The sequence below is a fragment of the Drosophila sechellia genome, chromosome 2R (genome assembly GCF_004382195.2).
Source record: "Drosophila sechellia strain sech25 chromosome 2R, ASM438219v1, whole genome shotgun sequence".
NCBI classification, from domain to species: domain Eukaryota; kingdom Metazoa; phylum Arthropoda; class Insecta; order Diptera; family Drosophilidae; genus Drosophila; species Drosophila sechellia.
Genome location: NC_045950.1, coordinates 7323598 through 7345271, shown reverse-complemented (window position 1 = coordinate 7345271; position 21674 = coordinate 7323598). Strand labels below are relative to the sequence as shown.

Sequence of the window (21674 nt, the reverse complement as noted above, 5' to 3'; positions counted from 1 at the left end):
TCAATGATTAAACGACAGTTGAGTGCATCCTATTGTCGTTTTATGTTCCTCATGGCTGCCAATGGCCAAATCCACACTAACTTTTAATCAGTTTTTGCGATACAACATTATATGCGTTAAATGTGTATACATGATTATGATGTTCTCATTTTCGTAACAATTTCAAATTCCATATGAGCTGCAGAGTGCGAAAAAGCATGTTCACTGGTAATTTGTTTTTACGAGTCTGGGTGATAAAGGTTTTGGTAGCTGCAAAAGATAATCTTAATAAAAGTTGAACACTTATCTTTAAATTCAGCTGTTTAGTTTGTGGTCTCTCGGTTTGCTGCTTGCATATATCTATCGCTGAATAACAGGTATCTGATAGTCGAGTCACTTGACTGCGTATATTGCTTTCAATCTAGATAACCTACATTCGCTTCCAGCCAGTTGTCACACCCTCAATGACCAGTTGGTTATTTGCATCGAGATAACCTTGTTTAACTCGGAATGGCTCTCAACGGTATATTGTCGACATGGTTAAAGGTATTTTACCATAGTCAAGTGAACAGGGCTAATTTCAATAAGCGAATAAAGGGTCCAGAGTAACTTTTTGAATTGGATGTATTTAAACGAGCTGCAGTTCGTGTTTCATCATCGCAATATTTGTATTTTTGTATTTTTTCATGCCGGATTATTTTTGTGATACCATGTTAAGGGCTTAAAGCATTCAGAGCAGCTTATGTCACCAATACAAGTTTGAAATTCTATAGAATGATTTTGGTTTTGCGAAATAGGAATCCGAATTTCTGATGAGCTCAACTGCAAATGAGTGGGAGCATTATTTATTGCATCTATTTTTAAACGCCTTTATTAACTGCTCAGAAACGAACTGTTTCCCTTTGGCCAACTTTTGACTTTCGCTGAAGTGTTTGAACTTTGTCCAAAGTCATTATAACTTAAAAGAATCTGTATCTTGAGCAATTAATTAGGGAAATTCAAGTGTTCCACCAAAATGGACCATAATGTTGCTCCTGTTAAAGTTGCCACTCGGCAATTTGTTATACGCCCCCAAAAAGTGAAATCGACAAAGTTTTTGAATCAGCACGTGGCACAAGTTTGTTTAAGAATTTGTGTTTTTCAAAAACACAACAATTTGCCGTCAGTTTTATTTTGGCTCTCGTGGCGCACGGTGGAAATTGAGTTCTTTTTAAATTCGGTAGATAGATATTTTTGGATACAAAAAAAAACCCTCTCATTCATACCCACTTATATCTATTGCGATCTGGCTGGATGAGTTTTAAGTGATTGAAATACTGCCCCCGCGCTTTGACAGCCCCAGGGAAATGGCATGCAAAATAAATAAATAAATAAATAAATATGCCTTTTCGCATATCAAGAAGAAATTGAGAAATATATTTAATGGGGTGGCTCTGTTGGAAATTCCGCTGCCCCGTTTCAATATTTTCATAGAGCAATTGTAAACAAATTTATAAATATTCTCGTTCAATTTAGTTTATTGACGCTTAGCTAAGAATATCCACACACACACACTAATATATTTAGGAATTTTCAGCTCGATCTACATTTCTGCTTGGCTGGATCTCAATATGGGCAATAAAAACTTAAATAAATTATAAGTGAGCTTAATGATGCAAGTGCATCATAGATATTTGATAGGCAAACTAACAAAAATTGTTGGTTATATTTAGAAAATGAAATCATTTAATTAAGGTTTGTTATCTCCTAAGCTGATATCAATTTAGATATTTTATAGGCGTGTTTAATTAATATGAAAATTTTTTAAAATTATTTATAGTGTGTTTGCTCACATTCTGGCATTTGAGAAATCTCATTGATTTGATTCCTCATACATATGAAACCTTCAAAAATGTGTCACCGTGTCATTCATTATGGCATTCCAACTAAAGGAACCACAATTTAAAAACCTTTTTAGGGGTTTTATATGCTGGGCTTAGCAACATTTTATGCAAATCCTTTTCCATTCGGATTTCCTTTTTTTTCAGCTTGTCTACCAGTTAGACAGGTAGGTATGTATAGGGGTAGCTGGCAAGAAAGCTGATGTATTAACGAGACTAGCTGGATTGTGGTTTTGAACATGTTTGCTTGCCAAAAAGGACTCGCCGTTCCTATTTATGTTGAGCTGCAGCCGCAGATTGAAAAGAAGACGAGGTCGAAAATCCCCATTAAGCCAGAGAAAAGCGCACGAAGTGAACACTTGAACATAATGAAATGAAACAAAATTAACATCGCAAAGCGTTAAGTACCGTCGAAGTTCGTGATGATGATATAGGGGTGGTGGTGGTGGGATTGTAAACAGAAATGTTGCCAACTTTTCCGGTGCCAAGGACCAAGGAGCAAGGAGCTCTGCCCCTGCTCCTGAATCGTTTGCATAATTTTTTTTTCGTGGAAAACAGACAAAGTGGGTTATGCATTTTGTGAATTTTCTTAAATTTCCTGGCTTGAAGCCAACGCACATCTGGCTTCGATTGTGTTCTTAATAACCCAAAATGTTATGATGCCATAACAGAGCAGACAAACTCAATTTTCCGCCTGATTTATACGATACAATTTAATTAGCCTGTGCAAGTTTAATCGTCTTTGCCTTGAATATATTTCAAGCCCCAATGCAGTTGATTAACTTTCATGGGCTATCCAGCTGTACTTTAGTGAGTAATTTCCACTTGACATGCTGCATTTTCCAGAAAGTCATTGCAGACATGCCATTCAGGACATTGTTATTTTGCAAAACGTAAGGCGCAATAAATGATCGGAGCTGGATGAATTGGCAAAAGCCGGGCCATTCGACAAGGATAAGGCCATCTAGGTTCTAACACGCAATTGTTAAGCCATCGCAATGGCTTTTCTAAAGAGCCTTGTTATTTATGGCGTATCCTTGAAAACACCTATAATTTAAACGTGACTTAACAGTATGTGTAGCCTTTTGTTTTTCACTTGAAGGATTACAACCTGTCTAATCGATTAATGCGTAGAACAGATTGTTATGTATTCATATTCGAATAATAATTTTAATAAATCACACATCCTACGACTTTTTCTGAACACAACACCGAACCTTAAAGGTGTTTCCTCGATGTCCTTAAATCAAATAATGCAAAGAATGCGCTTGAGTTTCGCTGCGCAGTGGGTTATTTTCGATCGGCAACATTAATCAGCAAATGCAAATCAGCAGTTTAATCTGTCAAAGTGTAAAAACCAATAAAAAGCATTTAGCCCGCAACTCGAATAGACAAGATGAGCAGCACACAGGAGCTGAATCACTTTGAGCATGCGGTCGCCATTTAAATTACTTTTCGCAGGATGTGGCTAGTTGGTGGTGCAAAAAGAAAAGGACAAGCTCCAGATGAAGAGGTCCAATGGCCAGGAAGCTTATGTAATCAAACATAAATCTGAATTGTGTACAGCCATAACTTGCCTGTCATGTGCCAGAAACAAAAACCGTCAAATGCCGTGGGTTGACCAAGTAATGGGCGTATCCGATTTATCAGATACTTTCGAGCGGGTTGCGCAATAAATGTTTGTGGTTTCAATTGGTGACCACGAACGACGAGGATATCTGAAAGTATCGGTTCTCGGGTTGCACAAGTAATCCAAGCTGCTCTTGAATGACCTGCAACATTATTTCCCTGATTGCTGTCAAATAGATTATGAAAAGCGTAAACAGAATGGACGCTCCTTGTGGAAAAATTCTGTTAAATCGAGTGGACGACACTCCCTGAAACTATTTTTTGTTGTTGTTGTTCAGGTATATATGTGTGTATATATGGTATATATATGGGATATATACCCTTATGATTAATTGGTGTCCAGCATGGACGAACACGTTCTTTGCCAGGTGTCGCCAGGATGTCGAATCCCACTGTTTTAGCGACCCTCCATAAAAGGGGAGCCTTTTTTGATTTATGATCGACTATTTCGTGTCTGTCTTTATTGCTGAAATAAAGTCAGAACAAAAAGCATTGAAATGGTAGATTTCAATAACGAAAAGCGCTGTTCGCGATCTTTATCTCTGCGATCTTTAAATGGACTTTAAGTTGGGACAACATTCCTTAGCCAACTTCTTACGAACTTGGCATAAATCGAAGGAATCTCATTATTTAATAACATGTGCCTCATTATTTATTTGTATCAATGACAATCAAAAATATTACATAGACAGTTGTTATGCTAGAGGCATTTAATAATTAATAGGCAAAACAGGTACGAAGCAAGCTTATGTATACATACTTACACATGTTAGTAAATTAGATTTGTTAAAAGTTAACGGGAAACAGTTTCCTTAGAAATGAACTGTCCGTATATCTGTCCGTCCGTATGAAAGTAAATACAAATACTAATACCCACACACATCTATCGGTGATAAGCATATCAAATTTAATTTTGAAATTGGATTGTATTAATCTTGTTAACACATTTTGGCCACGACTGCTCTAAAGCTTATAAATCGCCCATGGCTATAAAATCTGCATGGAACCCACGCTTAAATATATTGCTAAAGCTTAAATGGGATTATATATTAATTGAATCAGACCACCGAAAGTTAAACGCAATTATTTCACGGATGCTAGTTAAGTTTATAAGGAATCTCCCTCGTAGGTATTGAAATTTATCTAATAGTCGAGATAAAAATAAAAAAAAACCTTTAAGCTAATTTCAACGCATTCCATGTATAATGAAAACTGGCTTATTTGTTTCCATCTGTCATGGATTATTCACAATATTTTCAGCTCAGCGGATTAAATAGTATGCAAATTGTTGGTCTATGAGAGTAGACAACAAAAAATTGGCAGACAAGTCATCCAACCCGGCCCGAGAATACATTCATATGGAATTTAATAAAAAATTCACTTACAGTTTCTTGACCCAGGCAACAGTTGCCGCTTGTTGGATTTCCAAATGAATCGAGAGTGCCTTGGACTTAGGCTAATATCGTTGGATCCACATTTTCAGACGCGTTTAGGTCGGTTCAGCATTGGTTTATGTGCCTCGGTACATGTCCCCAATGTAATTGCAATGAATGTTATTTGATTTCGCCTTTATTAGCCGGTCCTTTACGGTCGTTGCGCCGTCGAACAAAGGACTCATTGTCGAGCTGGCATCAGTTTCCTTTATGGTTATGAGTTACTGGGCTTCGTGAGCCATCAATTTTGATGGCTAAGCCTACGCAGGCAACTTTCGGCCGAGATGCGCCTCAAATGCCGGAAAACTGTCACCCATCATCGAGGTTAACGTTGCGTGTCCACAGCCAAAGCATCTTTTCTCATCACTCGCAGTGGGACTCGTTATGCCCATCAATACACGCACGTGGCTGCCAATCTGCTTACCGTAAGAGTTCTCCGCCAACGAGCTAAAAGTTTGCATCAATTTTGCTTATTCGATACTCGTATACCTTACCTTATCACCTGCTAATCTGCAAAAAAACATTTGCCCGCAGATTGAATACCATACATACGTGAGTATAGGGTTGATTAAACCCTTAAATGCGTGCAATGCACTGGAAGAACTCAAAGAAGAAAGGCGTCAAGTTTGGGGAAATCGACGGCAGGGAATATTAAATTATTAATCAAATCAGCGAATGCGGCTGCGCGTAAGGGTGGTAAATCAGACTGTGTAAAACTGTTGGCTATCTGCCCTGAGAAAGCCTTATTAATAAATCAGCCCGTCGCCTGTTGTTCAAATTGTTTGCATTCGCACACATACAGATTGGGCTAAAAATATAGGTACAAGAATGTTTGTTACAGATGTTAGTATTTTATTTAATCTGGTTAACAACAGTGGTTAATATTTTTGAATTTAATTTTAGCCACAAAAAGGTACCATTCCGCCTATACTGCGATGCTGGGAAAGGATTTTTATTCATACCCATTTTTGTAGCATACATTTTTGGGCCCTTTTTTTTGCGCATCATTGCCTTTCAGACATTTGTGTGCCACAACTTTTATTGCATAAATGCGTGATTAATATATTATGAGGAATTCGCATTAAGCTCGTGTGCAAAATTAAATAATACAATTATCTGACTTGTTTGTTTTACATTTAATCTGCAAATAACAATATAACTACCTAAAAGGATTTAACGTTAATGAATAACCAGCACATATTCCCATAAGCAAACAGAAAAAAGTAATCCCAACAAATAATTTGGCTTTATTGTTTAAACTTGCCACCCGGCTAACGATATACATACATAGATAAAGTGTCTGTTTGCACAGCAAACCTGTTGGTAAAGCAAACGGAGTCATTGACTGATGGTAAATGTCTGCCGGTAATTGATATCCCACCATATGGATGGAATTTAAGTGAAAGCACGTGCAGCCCCCACTCAGATATCAGATGGGTACACTCTAATGTATTTTATATACATATTATTGATGATGCTTCGGGAAACTTTGCTCCACACTTGAGGCTTCATTTATTAAAATTAATAAGCCTCGCATATCTAGACTATAGTGTACTAAAGTGGGTAATTTATATGTTTTTTTATTTGGTAAATACCGTTGCTAACACACATTTAGTGGGTATCTGTTGGTCGAGCATTGGAGTGGAAATCAATTAATTTTATTAACTTGTCGTCTGAAATTGATATTTATCAGATTTCTAAAAATGTCATTTGTTTATTTGTCTCCTTATTTTAGCAGCTCTTCTCGTGGCGCCATTTATTTGCATAATTAAAGCCGTTCGGTTAGATGGTGGGCGAGATTAGGAGTGGCTTGGAGGATGGCAGGTAAGTCACGGTCTATATATACGGTCTATACTGGGTATTTGCGGCCCAAAGGGGGGAGGGGGGCCCCACCAATTTGCAATGCAAATCGATGCGAATCGGTGTAGTTTAAAAGCGGTTAACAAATTTATACGACTGGCTCATGCTAGAAATCTTTGGCCGTCTTTCTCAATTGATTGGGTTCGGCTTCGTTGAGTTTGCCACCCAGTTTTCTGCATTCCACTGGGAATTCCTGATCGAGATAAACTTTGTTTTGGCAGCTCAACAGCTGTCCAAGATGCTGGCTCTGCGGCAGTCGTAAAAGAGCTCGTAAAATGCCATTGTCGGGGTTATAAAAAACCTAGGCGACCGCGCAAACAAATTAATTGCTGGGGTCTGCCAATAAAACCGGCGAAGCGGAACTAGAAACTATCTACCAATTAAGGAATAATTAGTGCTGCGGTAGTATTGGCATGGATATTTACTTTGGCGACGTTTCCAACTTTCAATATGTATCTCAAAGTGAAACGGGGGACACCGAACAAACCACATGTATTTGTAATTAAAAAAGTTCTTTCTTGCCCAAAAGCCAGTCCACTGTACTTTGTTTGTCTAGTCCGGAGCTTATTCATATATTATACTATATGTGGTGCACCAGCTGCATGTCAAGACTAATTAATTAGTTGTTTTTCATTTTTAACAAGTGCTGGAATATGCGTATTCAAAGTTGTAGTCCGATGTCTCGACGTTTAATCTTGATTAAAAATGCATCCTCCATGTGTATTCTTATAAAATATTGCATTTTATTCATGGCTCTTGGAAAGAGTTAAGTAAAGTAATTACTTTGGTATTATTGGCGCAATATTTTTATACAGACACCATTAAAATTTTAATTAATCAAGTGGAAACGCTTTAGTTAAGTGTCTCGAATTTCAGATACCTGATGTTCAGCTAGGCAATTTAATCAATTCATTTGCCCTAATATTCATTAGGTTTACTCCACAAGTAATTAGCATATAACTGATATTTGATCTAAATTTGAAACCCTCAAATATAATAAAATTATAAAAATTTGTAGTTTGTTTTTTCTTTAACTGTATTTAAATCAAACTGAAAATATTACATTGACTATGACTTTTTTGGCTAAGTGGTTAGAAATCGATTTTTGCATTGGTTGCTTTGGTATTCAATTCTGTCAATCCAATCTTGATGCAAACAAGTAGCTGTCAACTCTGCGTGTAACAAATAGAAAGAAACTTAATCTAGATTATATGACAAATTGGCCAACCCTTGTTTAATGTAATTAAAAATAAAAGCCCATAGGGTAGCAAATAATATAGTGGGAAACATGGTTGGAAAAGCTCGGAAATATACAAACTGCTGACCATACTGAGCCAACTTGGCTCGTAAAAGCTGTTTAAACGGGAATTTGGCTTCTAATGCGTACAGCATTTTACTCATAATTCATACTAAAAATTCAGGAAATGATAACAATGCCTTTTCCATTTTGTGGTACAGAAAGAAAAGCCGATGTGGCGTGCACAAAAATTAAAAACTTAAAAAAAAAATAATCATTTGTAGATTAAAAGTAGGTTCTAAAAGCATGTTAAAGGTAGAAAGACTCATGTGTCCGTCCAGACAGACGGACGTCCTTATAAAAGTTGAAATATTGGAAATGCGTATTTTAGAAATGCAGATTCTACCGGTTGCAGTGCAAGTTTGCCAACAAACCGCCAAAAACTGTCAAAACCATACTTTAGAAAAATGTTTGAATATTTTTTCTATTTTATTATTTGTTATGCGAATGGCGCTAACCGCAAAAAGGTGTCACGACCACACTGTGTGTTGCTTTATTATATTTTATTTTAATAATTGCCAATTTATATCGAAATGACAAAAGAATTTGTTAATTCGGGTATCTAGTAATCGATAATAAACTCTTTTATTAAGAAACATTAGCTAGCTAGCTTGTATGTCAATTAGAAGCTATTAAAATTGTTTAAATTGTTTAAAACTGCCTTGCTTTCTCCGAAAAGAATTATATGAATTACATTGAAACCTTTTCTAACAATTGTCTGTTGAGCACAGAAATATTTTTTAGCACATAGGGCTTTAGCTTTTTTTCGACTTTTGTCGTTAGCATACCGTTTAGTTGGAGGTTTTGGTTGGATTAAAGGCTGTCTGCTCTGAATTCACAACAGCTTGCAGTTCGAATTTTATCGCTAATTGGAGATGCAGTCATTATTTTTGACGGCTTACTCGTGTTGCACCAAATATTGTGATGTAAGCTATGAATGCGGTGTAGAGCATCAGTGAATCCTTATGAAAGAGGTGGACTTTTATAATACACTCTAGTCGCTGACTAAAAAACAAAGAATTAAAGAAATAGCAGCAGACGCCTTTAGCATTTTAAACACTTTAAGGTGATTTTAATTAATGCAGTTTAAAATGTTCACTAGTCCCACAAACTAAAATGCTTTTACCCCCTTTAACGTTCTTAAATCCACAACTAATCCCTTCCTGGAATAATTAATTGCTGCACCTATTTGTAAGCGCTTTAATTTATTGCTAGGGAGATTTACGATTGCACAACAAACCGTAGTTGACTTTTAACTTTGGCTAACGAGCCTAAGGCCATTATAACTCAACAAAAATGCTATCTTAAACTTTTATTTGGGGATATTCAAGGGTTTCACTAAAATGTACCAAATTGCGTTTTGGGTATTATTTAAAAATATTTATTTATACAAAGCAATTACTGTTATGTTGGAAATGCCGCTTACGTTGTGCGCTTCACTTTGAGAAACTTTAGCGGCAGAAACCTTAAATTTGATCCGACGTCCTTCAAGTTTAGGTTAGGATATTCATGGTTAAAGTCCTGACAAATTATTCACTCCCTTACGTCAAACGTGTGGGCCATAAAAAAAAGTGCGGTAGCGTATGGGATAAGCACGGTCCATATCCAACGATATGAGCACGCTTTTACGACCCGGACCGGCAATTTATTTCACTTGGCTAGGTTTGGAGTGCTCGGTGTTGGGACGATTTTCATTTGGCCGGTGCAGCTATCTAAAATGCATTTATGGCGAGGCTAATATGTAATATCAGCAGGGCTTTAACCTTGCCATTGACATTGGCATTGACTTTAAGCCAGCGGATCGATGGTGGGGCCTATCGCCAGATAACAATATTGCAACTCGTTTAAGTGCTCCACCAAGAACGGAAGCATTTTTTCCACGAATCGAGAGCTGAGCAAACACTTGGGCATCTTGGGCATCTTTGGCATCTGGGGCATCTTGTGCATCGGAATGAGATTGAGCTGGGAGCGATAACTTTGTCCTATGACTTGGTAATCCACTTGTTATCAAATTGTCCTTGTAGCCAATTGCGGGGAAAAGGCGAATGACCAGAAAAAACTTCAGCAACACGATAAGTCGCCGGGCTAAAGAGACTTTACTTTAGTTGAGGTACACAACTTTAGTTAAGCTCTTCAGCTGCCACCAAAAATGCGGCAAAACTTTTGTGCACTTCGAAACGGAAATCCCCTTCTGGCCAAAACTAAAACAAGCCAGAGAGACAGCTGTAGCCGAATTCCTCGACTATCAGATACCCGCTATTTCGCTGATGGGAGTGCGACTGTCATATCAATGGCATTTTGTAAGGGAAATAATACATGGAAAACAACTCAAAACAACAGAAAATTAATCAATCTAAATGCATGCTAAATTTAAAATGTATAAAATGTATATAAAAATCCCTTTACATACTTTTTAACGGGTAACGGGCTTATAATCCTTTTTAATACTCTAATGTCATTCATGCCATGTCTTTTAATATAGTATGTATGTATGCAATTATTAACTAAAAAAAAACAAGATTTTTCTAATTTTATTTGAATTGTAATACCTATTTAAGTAAGGTTTCTTGTGACTGTAAATTAAAATCCGCAATAGTAAGGATATAAATTTATAATTGCTGATACTTAAGGCAGACAAACTAAGCTGTCTGATAAATAAAGTTAATGAAAAGGCTACAGAATTAAAAACTTAGTTATCCTTAGCCAAGTCCTCTTTTAGTCTGAGGCTAAGTTATGTTTATTTCAATTGAAAAGTTTATGGGATAAAAGAAAGACTTTAAAGTGTAACCAACGTTAATTCGACCGCATCTGTTGGATTTTTTTTTTCAATGAAAAAACCTCACTGCAGAAATGGTGATATATCAAAGAGTATGAAAAAAGATCATTGCCGAGCAAAAAACTTTGTTACTCCGCACAGGGAAAGTATTCTGTGAAATTTGATTTCGCATGTACCTTAAAAGTCAGCTAAACAAATAACACGAATTTAAATCATTAGAATATTGTTTTCGTATAACTTATATTTCGAATGGGATTTATTTGGGCATTTTAGTTGGTTAAGGTAGTCAGTTAGAGTTGGAAGTGCTTGGAACTTCAGAAGTGGGCCACAAAGGTGTTGGGGTCAATCAAAGTGGCCACCTCCCAGGGGTGAACAACCGAGGGACCCGGAATCCGATTGTATGCGTCTGAAAGAACCCAAAAAAAAAAGAAACACGGAAGGGGGTCAATCCGGTAACAGTTCACGGAAACTATTGGCCCAACTCACCGATTATCTTCTGGATGGCCGTCCGGGCGTCCAGGATCTGAGTGGGCGGGGCGGGAGCGGCGCTGACAAGGACCAGACAGATGGTAACGAAGGCGATGGCGGCAACAAGGATTTTCGACATTCTGGGGCTTTGGTTTGGTATTCTGGAGCTTGGATGGTAATCTAATTGAAATAGCTGCGACCGCAGATATTTATACTCGAAGCAACCGGGATGATGAAAGAAAGCCAGCATAGCGATTTGGCGATGAGCTTCTTGTTCTGAAGCAGCTGTTTTGGAAATTGGATTTCTTGTTTTGATTTCGCTGCCAGCCAATTTCTTTGGCGCTACTTAATCCGGGGAATGTCCGCACTCGACGAGGGCAAACAAGTTTCGGAAAGAACAAACGATTTGAGTTGGGAATTTTGAACACCTTGCAGGAAAGCATAACAATGCAAAATGCTTTTCGAACATTTAATGCAAATGTATAATCTTTTTGAATGCTAATAGTTGGGCTAAAGGTTGCGCTTATGAACTCCAAAAGTTGAATTTTCAATGAAGGGGTTTATAGAAAGCACCCATTTATACATGAAATCAATTTAATAGTCTTTCAATTTGGTTACTTTATTATCCTTAAATATATTTGAAGAATGTAATTCAGTTTATTAAATATTTCTGTGCTTTAGCTTTATAAACATAATATGTTAGCAACAATATTGTAAATATATTATTTATTTATTTAATTGTAAATATATACTCATCAAATATTATTTTCCCCAACAATATTCTTGTAGATACAATCGTCGTATCATCGTATTTTGTTATTCCATGAATGGGTATTGAATATTCTATACATAAAAGTGTATAGAATTCTTTTTGAATATTTACGCCGTAACACAAATGTTTTGCATATGACAGTTCATTGTACGAATGTGCGACTAAAAAAAATCTCTGTTTATGTTTTGTTTTGCGATCTTTTATTTCATTTGTTATGCCTCAGATGCTTTGGGCATTTCCAACTACCTCAAAAATATGCCGGCCACATGAAAGATACAAATAAGAGAATCTTTCGCTTATTTGTCGCCATTTGGCAGCGATTTTTTGGTGTTGATTTATACAAACAAACCGGTTCGCTTAATTTGCCGCTTGGACGCAGGCCAATCGAAAGTAAAATTGTCGGTGTTTTGTTCGTTTCATAAATTACTTCAGCTTGGGAATTCCTTCTTAGCATGGCGGCAAATTAACAAAAAAAAAAAACAAAATAATAAATTGCCGCAAATTGTATGCAAAATTCTTTAGGCCAATGTCTATTAAAATTGATTGGATTTGAAATTGGAACGCAGAGCGGAGGTGAAATTGTGCCTCAAAGTTCGGTAATCAGTTCAAGACGTGTATCGCCTAAAACAGACGTAAAATGTTAAGGAGAACACGTGTCCTGCCAACAAGATTGCCAAAGGATCGTATTTAGATACACATGTATATTCTGATAAATCCGTGTTTGGCCGTAGGAAATTGGAGTACTCCGCCCGACAATCACCAATTGTTCACGGAAATGTGTACCTTTTGTACGGACGGCTAATGAGGCAGCCGTAAAGCCTCTTATCGCCCCATTTATTGGCCTGTCCGGACCCGCAAATAATCGTGATCTATGGCATCGAACGAGTGCGAGTTCATATTAATAATAGCGCTGAGCCCGCTACTTAGTTATACTCATATTTAGTATATTTGCCAGCGATTTTTTATCTACACTTCTAGGCGCTTCATTTGGGTCGTGCGCAAATCAGACTCCCACTGCGGCTCCCTTATTCATGGTTAAACATATATATATGTTGGCATATTAGCTTTGTGTGCTTAAAACTGGGGAAATGCGAGAAAAGCATGGCAAAACGGGTGAAAATGGATAGGTGCTAAGCGTAAACACGCATACACCCCTCGCCCCTTAGGGCATTTTTAAATTATATGTTAATAAATAAGTATTTTTCTTTATGGACTTCCTCTCACGGGATATAAAAATGCTGATGCTGATGCCCAGAAGTGATAGCTACGCATAAGATCCGCTTATGCTATAATTTCACATTGTTTGCATTTTCCCAAGGCAGCCACACGCTGCGTATGCTTAATATGCGAACGGATTAAGCCAACCCCCAAATGTTGGAGTGAAAGCACGACAGCCATGTAATCTGCAGCAACACAATGCGATAAATGTATTATTAATTATGAGAGCCATTAGCAAAAAGCTTTGAAATTCGATAAAATAAAAAAAATGAAATCTTCTTTGCCATGGAAATCAAACGACACCCCAAAAGTCCTTGGCTAATACGATACCATGTTAACATAATTAGGGAATCCAGTTTTGCGTAATTAATTCGACGTAGCTTTTCCCTTCCACGTCAGATTCGAACTGCCAAGAAAATTCATCCTCTTTAATTAGGAGGCGCAAACACATGCAACTGATTGTGATACATCGACGACTGTGTCAGTAATAATCATTGATGCATTCATATTGGGTTTCTTCCAAGAAGCATAATTTCCGTACGAATTAAAGCGAATTTTTAAAGCTAATATATAGATATAATATATGTATTATCAGTGCGTGTGTGTGCACACGTCGATATGCGTGTGCAAATTAGATTTACTGGCACGTCAGATACGTGCCCATATTGATGGATCAGCTGCCAGGTGGAAATCCCATTGTGGAAAAGTTAATTTTTATGTTCAAAGTTTTCCCCCTGCTATACAGTTAATAAACTTTCCGCTGGGGCACCTTCAGTGCCACTCGGCTTGTGGCATATATGCATGTAATTGGGGGTCTTCACATACATATGTATATACTTGTACATACTCGTGTTCGTTTGCGCGATTGAAGTGTAGTCTAATATTTGCACTAAATAAACGACGTATTTTAATTACATTTCCTTAGCTATTCGAGCACTCACTACAGGTTATGAGTATAAATGGAAAATTAAAAGCATCTGCGTTGCCGGATGGAAATTAAAGAGGGGGTGCAACTCATTAAATTAAGTTGTGCAAAACATCAAGTGGCAAAATAAATCTCGTCTATGCCATTCAGAACTCATTCCCGTGGGTAAAAGATAGTTAATTTGTACAAAGCTCCTTTAAAACACTCTATAACAAGTTGTTCACATGCCATGTCAATATTTAATTTTTTGAATATGGAATCAGATTAATTAGCCTGATAATTAAAGAAGGTTTTTTGCCCGGAGTGATTGCCCTTTTATTATGTAACTGAACATTGGTTGTGCTGGCGGCATCTTTTTGTAATTACACGACAACAGGTGAAAGAAATGTTGCTGCTTCAAAACACTCAACCGATAATTAAATGTTTATAAGTTCGTTCTAATTATCAGCACAATTAGAATGCATTTTATTATTCGCTTTTGATGTGCAATTTAATGTGCGTACGTGAATGCCAGTGGGTAGGTTCAAATCCATTCAAATCCTCGACGGATTCAGGAATATATATGTACATATGCACATATATATATAGGCTTAAGCCTTGCCAAGGAGCATATGCTGCCTGTTTGTCTTTCATGCATAATTAATCACTAAGTGACGCCGCCGGGAGTTGAATTGTGTTGTGCTGACATGGCCGTGCTTTTTTTTATCACTGCCACAGACTCCTGGCCGCTAAACTTATCTCTTTCCTAGGAGTCGCCTTCGCATCCCTGTCCATGCAACATCCGGCAACATAAGCGATTCGCTGGAAGTGGGTGGACGTGAAGGCGACCAGGAGGTGAAAAGCTCTAGCCGGTAAAACGATGTTAATGTCAAGTAGATCTCGGAGCACGTCTTGCTGCGATAATTGTTGGCGTAAATCATGCCGAAGAGCAACTGAATTACGTCCCAGACAGACACATACTATCCTTGTGGGCATATTGTACACAGAGAAATCAATGTGTCATACTCACACTTCTATCTTTAGCCCGAGGATACTTCACATTAAATGAGTGATTTCGTTCAACTTTAAAAAGTAACTATGGAATAAGATCAACTAATGTGCAAATAATAATAATAATTATTAATAATAATAATTATAATACAGCCAAAAGGATACTCTAAAACAAAGAAATAAGTAAAAAACAGAACGATTAATAGATTTCATTAGTCCGAAATTTCGTTTCAATTACTCACTCGATCCATTTTCATAGAAGCATTTCTAGTTAGTGCAACCTTTTCTAACAGTGTATTGTCTGCGCTAATGGATTGTGTCATTCGTAAGGTTCGAGCATTTCCGCGGACATTTCTCTTTGCGGCGTAATTGAAATAAATATTGTGCTGTAGTATTCCCTTTAGAGCGGGGGAAATATTTTTGAAGAGCCACTTTATTGAAATGTGCTTGCTTATGTGCATTTCTTGTACAGCGAATTGATTGAAATGGAAGTATGTAAACTCAAGTAATACGGGGTATTTGCCGACATTTAAGGTTTGGAATTCTAAAAGCCAGATTAAGTGCTGTGGCAAAAGGAAAAAAACAAAGTGTTGCATGGTTGATGCTGAAATGTAAGAGGCATTACTCAAATTAATGCGCACAGCAGCGGGTGAAAAATTATGCAAATCACGTAATTTTTATTTCGCCGTGTTGAAAAGTCAAGACGACATGCTTTTTGTTTCAAGCGGCTGCTTTTAAGGGGGTGGCCTATGTATTGTGCCCACTTTTATTGCAAACACGCGCGTAGGTTTCCCTTTTGCCGACAGGATATACGTATATTACTGACACTTTGTGCCTTTTCTTAAACATTATTTCAGTTTTATTGATTTAAACTTTTATTTTGGGCTGCTGAATTATGTTGTTTGCGAGCATTCCTTAAATAACGACTTTTCTTTACTTTTCAAATTACGCGCCCGATGTGCAACCCTGCGCACGTTATCGATTGTCAGCGGGCATGCGCACAACTATCGATTACCGATGACAAACAGCTGTGTACCTATACTTATCCAATATGGCTGCAAGTAAAAAAAATTGTAACGCTGTGAAAAAACTGCAACTTCAATTGCATTTTCCGCTTGAGTATTAGATAGAAAAGTGCGAGGAATGTGAATTTGTGCAAACGAAAGTGGAACACTACCCGAAAATCAAGTGCGCGCCAAGAAATCGAAGCAAAAAAGTGAATATCGAAAAAGTCGCCGGTGCCCCGCCAAAAAAAGAAGACTCCCCCACTCCACTTGAAAACATTTCTCTGTGGGAATAAGGAAAATACTGCGAAAATGGAAGCCGACATAACGCCCCTGGCGGAAACCAACGGAGAGCAGCGCCAAAATCCCCAGGAAAGCGCTCAAAACCCAGAGCAACCGCAACCGCGACAGGATTTGGCGGGCAAGTCGGTGGGTTCCGCTGATGATGGCGTCTCCGGAACTGTGGGACAGATTATGGATTACCTCGAGGTGCGCCCGGCTTAAAAGACTTGGAAAAGCTTGTGAAAATCATATTTATATATATATATTTGTTTATTTTTATTTATTTTATAGGACGATGCCGGTGCAACTGCCGACCAGGACGCGGAGATGGGCGAGGCGGAGTATCTGGATGGCGAGATGCCGCAGGAGGATGAGAGAGAGACTCCGCAAACGGAGAAAGCCAATGAAGGTTGCCAGGAATCAAGCAATAAGAAGGATTTGCAAGAATCTGCAGCTAAAGATAATGTTTCCAAGGAAAAAACTGGCGAGGATGGTGAAAAAGACACCGAAAAGGAAGCAACTCATTTACATGAGGATAACAACGACGATGCCGAAAAGGATGGCGACGAGACCGACGCAGAGGATGAAGACGATGGAGAAAAACCAGATGAGGATGGCACCGAAGAAGGGGACGAAGCCATTGAAGAGGACGAGGACGCCCTCGATGAGGATGAGGAGCCCACCGAAGAAGTCGAGGAAATCGAACCAGATTTCGAGACTGGCACCGATGCAGAAGGTGAACTAATCACTGGCGATGAGCCCGGCGATCTGGCCGATGTGCCCATTAGGGAGCGCAAAAAAGAGGAACCCGTGGACGAGGACCAGTGCCGCGTTTGCACCAGCAAGGAAGAGCTAGTCTGCCTGTTTAAGAAGCAAATCGATGCCACGCCCGCGGACATGCTGCTGGTCATCTGTCCAAATGTCTCGATTTTGCCCAAGGACTTTATGCCGCAATTCATATGCACCAAGTGCATGGGCAGCCTTACCATTGCCATACAGCTGAGGAAGCAGCTGGAGACCACGGACCAGGAGCTGCGCAAGCGCCTGTCCCGAAGCAAGAATAAAGTGCGAAGACCCCGCGGCTATGTGGTAATAGACGCTCCTGTCACCGATTCCAGCGAGGATGAGGATGAGCTCGATGATGAGTTTAAGGTATCCGATGTGGCCGGAACCACTAGTGCAGACAGCGATTCTGCCGACTCGGATGACAGTGAGAAGGAGAAAAAGAAGCCCGGCCCACGTGGGCGTCCTCGAAAAAAGCCACTCAAGCGAGGCACGGACAGCGATGGGGAGCCTTCAAGCGCCCAGAAGAAGAAATACCAGCCCTCTTCGACGGCTTCAGTGGGCCCATTCGAGTGTCCCAACTGCGACTTGACGTTCTCGCGCAAACAATCCTATGTGCTGCACCGCAAGACTCACGAGAGAATAGAGCATGCCTGCCCCATCTGCGGCAAGAAGTTCAAGGTGGAGTGGGCCTATAAGACGCACATGCAACGGCACGAGCAGGAGCGCGCCCACTTCCGCTGCGAGCTGTGCCCCAAGATATTCCGCCTGCGCGCGGAACTGAAGCACCATATGGCCCAGCGGCACGACGAGCACGGCTTCATTTACGAGTGCAAGCGCTGCCAGCGGACGTTCCTCACGCAGCAGCGACTGCAGCGTCACCAGGCCGTCGGCTGTCAGCGGCACAAGGAGGACAGCGTTCGCATCAAGGAAGAGTCGCGGTTCAAGCAGGAGCCGCGCAGCAAGGACGACCGCATGGGCCATCATGGCAACAACAGCAGCAAACGTCGTCCCGGCGAAGGAAGGGATCTTTTCAAGGCGGTGGCCCCACCAACCACCACCTATTGGAGCGATAGCTTCTCGGACTAAAAACCAAGGTGCGGCGGCTTGCGGATTTCATTTCAAATATTTCTAATGAACGATTTTAAGTTTCTCTAGCTGTAGGAAGAATTCAGTGCAAATAAATCACATTTGTAATAAATACAAAAAATAACACTAGTGTGGAAGTTTTGAGTACATGTAAACTTCTCAAGCTAAGTAATTAAGCAAAAAGGCAAAATAAAAACGTCGATTAATGGCAGATTGGAAGTTATTGACTTAGACCCTAAGACTTTCATTCGTTCCTAAGGACACCACTAGATTATAAATACTTCAAACATAAAAGATTCGCTGTTAAAATAAACACTATGTTTGGAATACGTGCGTCGTAACTTACATGGAGTACGCTCCTCAGTGACCCACAATGCTTTCCTTTGAACCCCTTTTAATTGGATCCCAAAGCGTTTGCTCGCCAAATGGCAGCACTTAGTGCCGAGCTGGAGCACAACCAACTGCAGTTCTGCACAATCTTGGCCATAATGTGTGTTTATAATTTCGCTCGTGGAGCATAACTAGGAGTGTTTAACTATAGGGATTACTTTGGACCCAAGCTGGGGGTCTTTAGTGTCGACTTGCTTGCATATACATAAGCGGAGCACTAAGTGTGGTTACTCACAACTTCCAGGTCTGCGAACGTTTCTGATCAGGTATTTCAAAAAGGATTGGTAAGAAAAAAATCCGTAATACTTGAAGCAACTAATTTGGCCACAAAAATTGCACTTTTCCATGAAAGTTTTACTCATGGAAGGAGGGAAAACGAACTTAGTTGCAACGTTTTTAGAGACAATTTCAAACTGCAAGCCAATAAATTATATATTATATATATTATATATTAGTTATTTGCCTAAGCCTACTGCCGGGTAATTTATGCAAAATTGTTAACCTTTTCTTTGTGTTTCTCTTTGAAGTTTTGGCTACATTTGTTGTGATTGCAGTGAGGTTTTTAGTTTAAATTTAAAACACTTTAAATTGAATTAAGACACGGTTGGACTTCAACGTTTATTTACAAAGCAATCGGGAATTGTTTGGGCAGGAAATCTGATGCACCTGCGAATGTCTTGGGAATGCTGCTGCACTACAAAGGTGTCTAATTGATCCGCCGGCCCGCGTGTGCGTGCCTAATTAGAAGTGGTGGATGGAGTGGTAGGTGGGCAGGTGATAGGAGACCGAAGACACCGGATGGTGGGCAATCAGCGGGGCATGGGCGATGAGCGGGGCATGCGATATGATTGGGGCATGGTGCACCAGCGTGGGTGCGGCAATGTAGTGCGAGTGGGTGACCAAGGGGGCATGGTAGCCGAGTCCCAATGATATGCCGCGCTTTGCCTTCACCGAGGACTCCTGCTGCTCCTCGGCGGCGGGAGCAGGTGCGGCCAGGATGCAGGCCAAACTGGCGATGAGCAGCAGCAGCTGTGCCGTTTCCAAGCAATTTTCATTGGCATTTGACGGTGAAAAGTGGGAAAAAATGACGGATTATTCGAAATTCTTAAGAAAATATCATACAATGTTGTAATTATATTCTTCGCTTGGGCAAATGCTTACAGTGAATTTCATGTTGTTTAGGATATATTTAGGATTTATGTGTAACTCGACTTGAAACTGTTCGCACACCACTGGCTTTAATTGAACTAACGATGCTGGCAGCCAGAACCTGGTTATTTATACCATTCGGATTGTTAGAAACTCACTCAAAACTAAGTCAAACGCACCCATTAGGCGAAAACTATTTAGGCCCAAAAATAAAGTAAAATTCGCACAAGACACGCATCGAGAAAAATATGCCCACATCAAGCCAAAATTGCACAAACAAGCCAAGCGACTCAAGAAATATGTACATACATACATATGTATGTAGATAGATGTGTGTGCTTGTGCGTATCCGAGTGGGGCCGAATGTATCTGAGTATCTGAGTATCCGACGGATCGCCAGTCCACATAAATTGTTTTTTAATTCAGCAAATTATTTGGAGTACTCAGTTTGAGTGCCAATAGGCGCCTCAATTTATTAGCCACTGCTGTGGTCAATGTGTTCATCTCTAATACTAAATGCCAAAGCCATTAATAACAATAATTTCTATCTGCCAGATACTTGTCAGCAATTGTCGCAGTGTCTGAGTATGTGAGTTATGAACACTTAATTCTAAGTTAATCTACAATCAAATGGAATGGTGCATTTAAAAGCTAAAAGCTATTAGCTGTGTACTAAAGGTAATGGCCAAGGATTCGTTGCCTATACAAAAATGGCAAAAAGATGTACATTTTTCCAACTTGAAGATAGTATTTCACTGAATCCAGCAGCAAATCGCTGCAAGTTTGGGTATAAATAATGTGGAGTATACAAACAGTCACAGTCTGGTATTTGTCCTGTCTAAAATCCAATAGAAAGCTAGACAAGGCTGTGCAAATAGGACCACCAACCAATGGATTAAATAAATTAGCCAAGGGCACGAATTTCATTATGCCTGCAAATGAATTGACATAACTGAAAACCATTTTGCATTGTCCTGCCGGCGACAGCAACAAATGATTGACACTGTTTGGCCGGGCTAATTGAAAAAGACACTTTGAGTTACAACAAGGGCGTTCACTAAATTCTCAGCTGATATGGAGCGCTTTAGTGGTAGTTACAGCACTGAGGTCGTTACTCAATAATTGGGCCCTCTGGTGGGCCAAAAGTGACGGGGGAGCTAAGCTGTTGGATCGTTGAATCAATTGGCCCAGCGGGGGTTATGTGGTCAGAGTTGTATCTGATAAGGGCGCTTCTCTCTCTCTCGCTTTCTCATTTTATCTAATACTTCCGGCGGAAATGTGGCAATAAAAAATGAGGAAAGCGAACTTATACAGCTGTGAGCACTCAGAAAAATTACTCTACTAATCTCTTTATAAAAGTTAAATTTATTGTTGAAGATAAGTGCTTATAAAATCTTTTTCTTTAACAAATACTCGTATATTAGGTATTAATATAAGAGTAACATTTGTTTAAATAATACTCGTAACACATTCTTTAAACACTGAGTTATTTGGTAAATACCACTTCCTTCTGATACATTAGGGCTACCTTTTATGATAGTTTTTTTTTTGAGTGTATTTGACTGGCGAAATGTTAATTAACGGCCCCTCAAATGGCGGAAAATGAGGAACGAGAGCTGCAAAGGACGGCCTGGAGTGCTACTGCTGTTTATCTGCAGCTGTCAGTTGGTGGCGTTAATTTTTAAGGGGTTTTAAACTGTCAACATCATTTGTGCATAGAAACGGACAAACGAACTTGTTGACAAACTGG

General features: G+C 39.3%; 4 protein-coding genes across 5 annotated transcripts in view; 2 read left to right on the top strand and 2 right to left on the bottom strand.

Moving 5' to 3' along the window:
* Nucleotides 1-21674, top strand: part of LOC6608593 (sex peptide receptor) — a 32684-nt gene that overhangs the window by 5994 nt on the left and 5016 nt on the right. The window contains exon 2 of one of the 2 annotated variants that reach the window (XM_032714370.1): nt 6657-6745. The exons of the other annotated variant lie outside the window; for it this stretch is intronic. The gene's annotated coding sequence lies outside the window, so the exon portion shown is untranslated. The remainder of the gene's footprint in view (nt 1-6656; nt 6746-21674) is intronic. 2 annotated transcript variants of the gene reach the window in all.
* LOC116800311 lies at nt 11061-11503 on the bottom strand. The gene is made up of 2 exons (XM_032714371.1): nt 11341-11503; nt 11061-11260 (listed from the first exon to the last, which is right to left on the bottom strand). Exons 1-2 carry the CDS (start codon nt 11459-11461, stop codon nt 11169-11171), a joined length of 213 nt encoding a protein of 70 aa, XP_032570262.1. The 5' UTR covers nt 11462-11503; the 3' UTR covers nt 11061-11168.
* Nucleotides 16267-18618, top strand: LOC6608595 (otolith matrix protein OMM-64). The gene is made up of 2 exons (XM_002033293.2): nt 16267-16720; nt 16805-18618. Exons 1-2 carry the CDS (start codon nt 16544-16546, stop codon nt 18383-18385), a joined length of 1758 nt encoding a protein of 585 aa, XP_002033329.1. The 5' UTR covers nt 16267-16543; the 3' UTR covers nt 18386-18618.
* LOC6608594 lies at nt 19364-20017 on the bottom strand. Its single transcript, XM_002033292.2, has 2 exons — nt 19937-20017; nt 19364-19804 (listed from the first exon to the last, which is right to left on the bottom strand). Exons 1-2 carry the CDS (start codon nt 19946-19948, stop codon nt 19517-19519), a joined length of 300 nt encoding a protein of 99 aa, XP_002033328.1. The 5' UTR covers nt 19949-20017; the 3' UTR covers nt 19364-19516.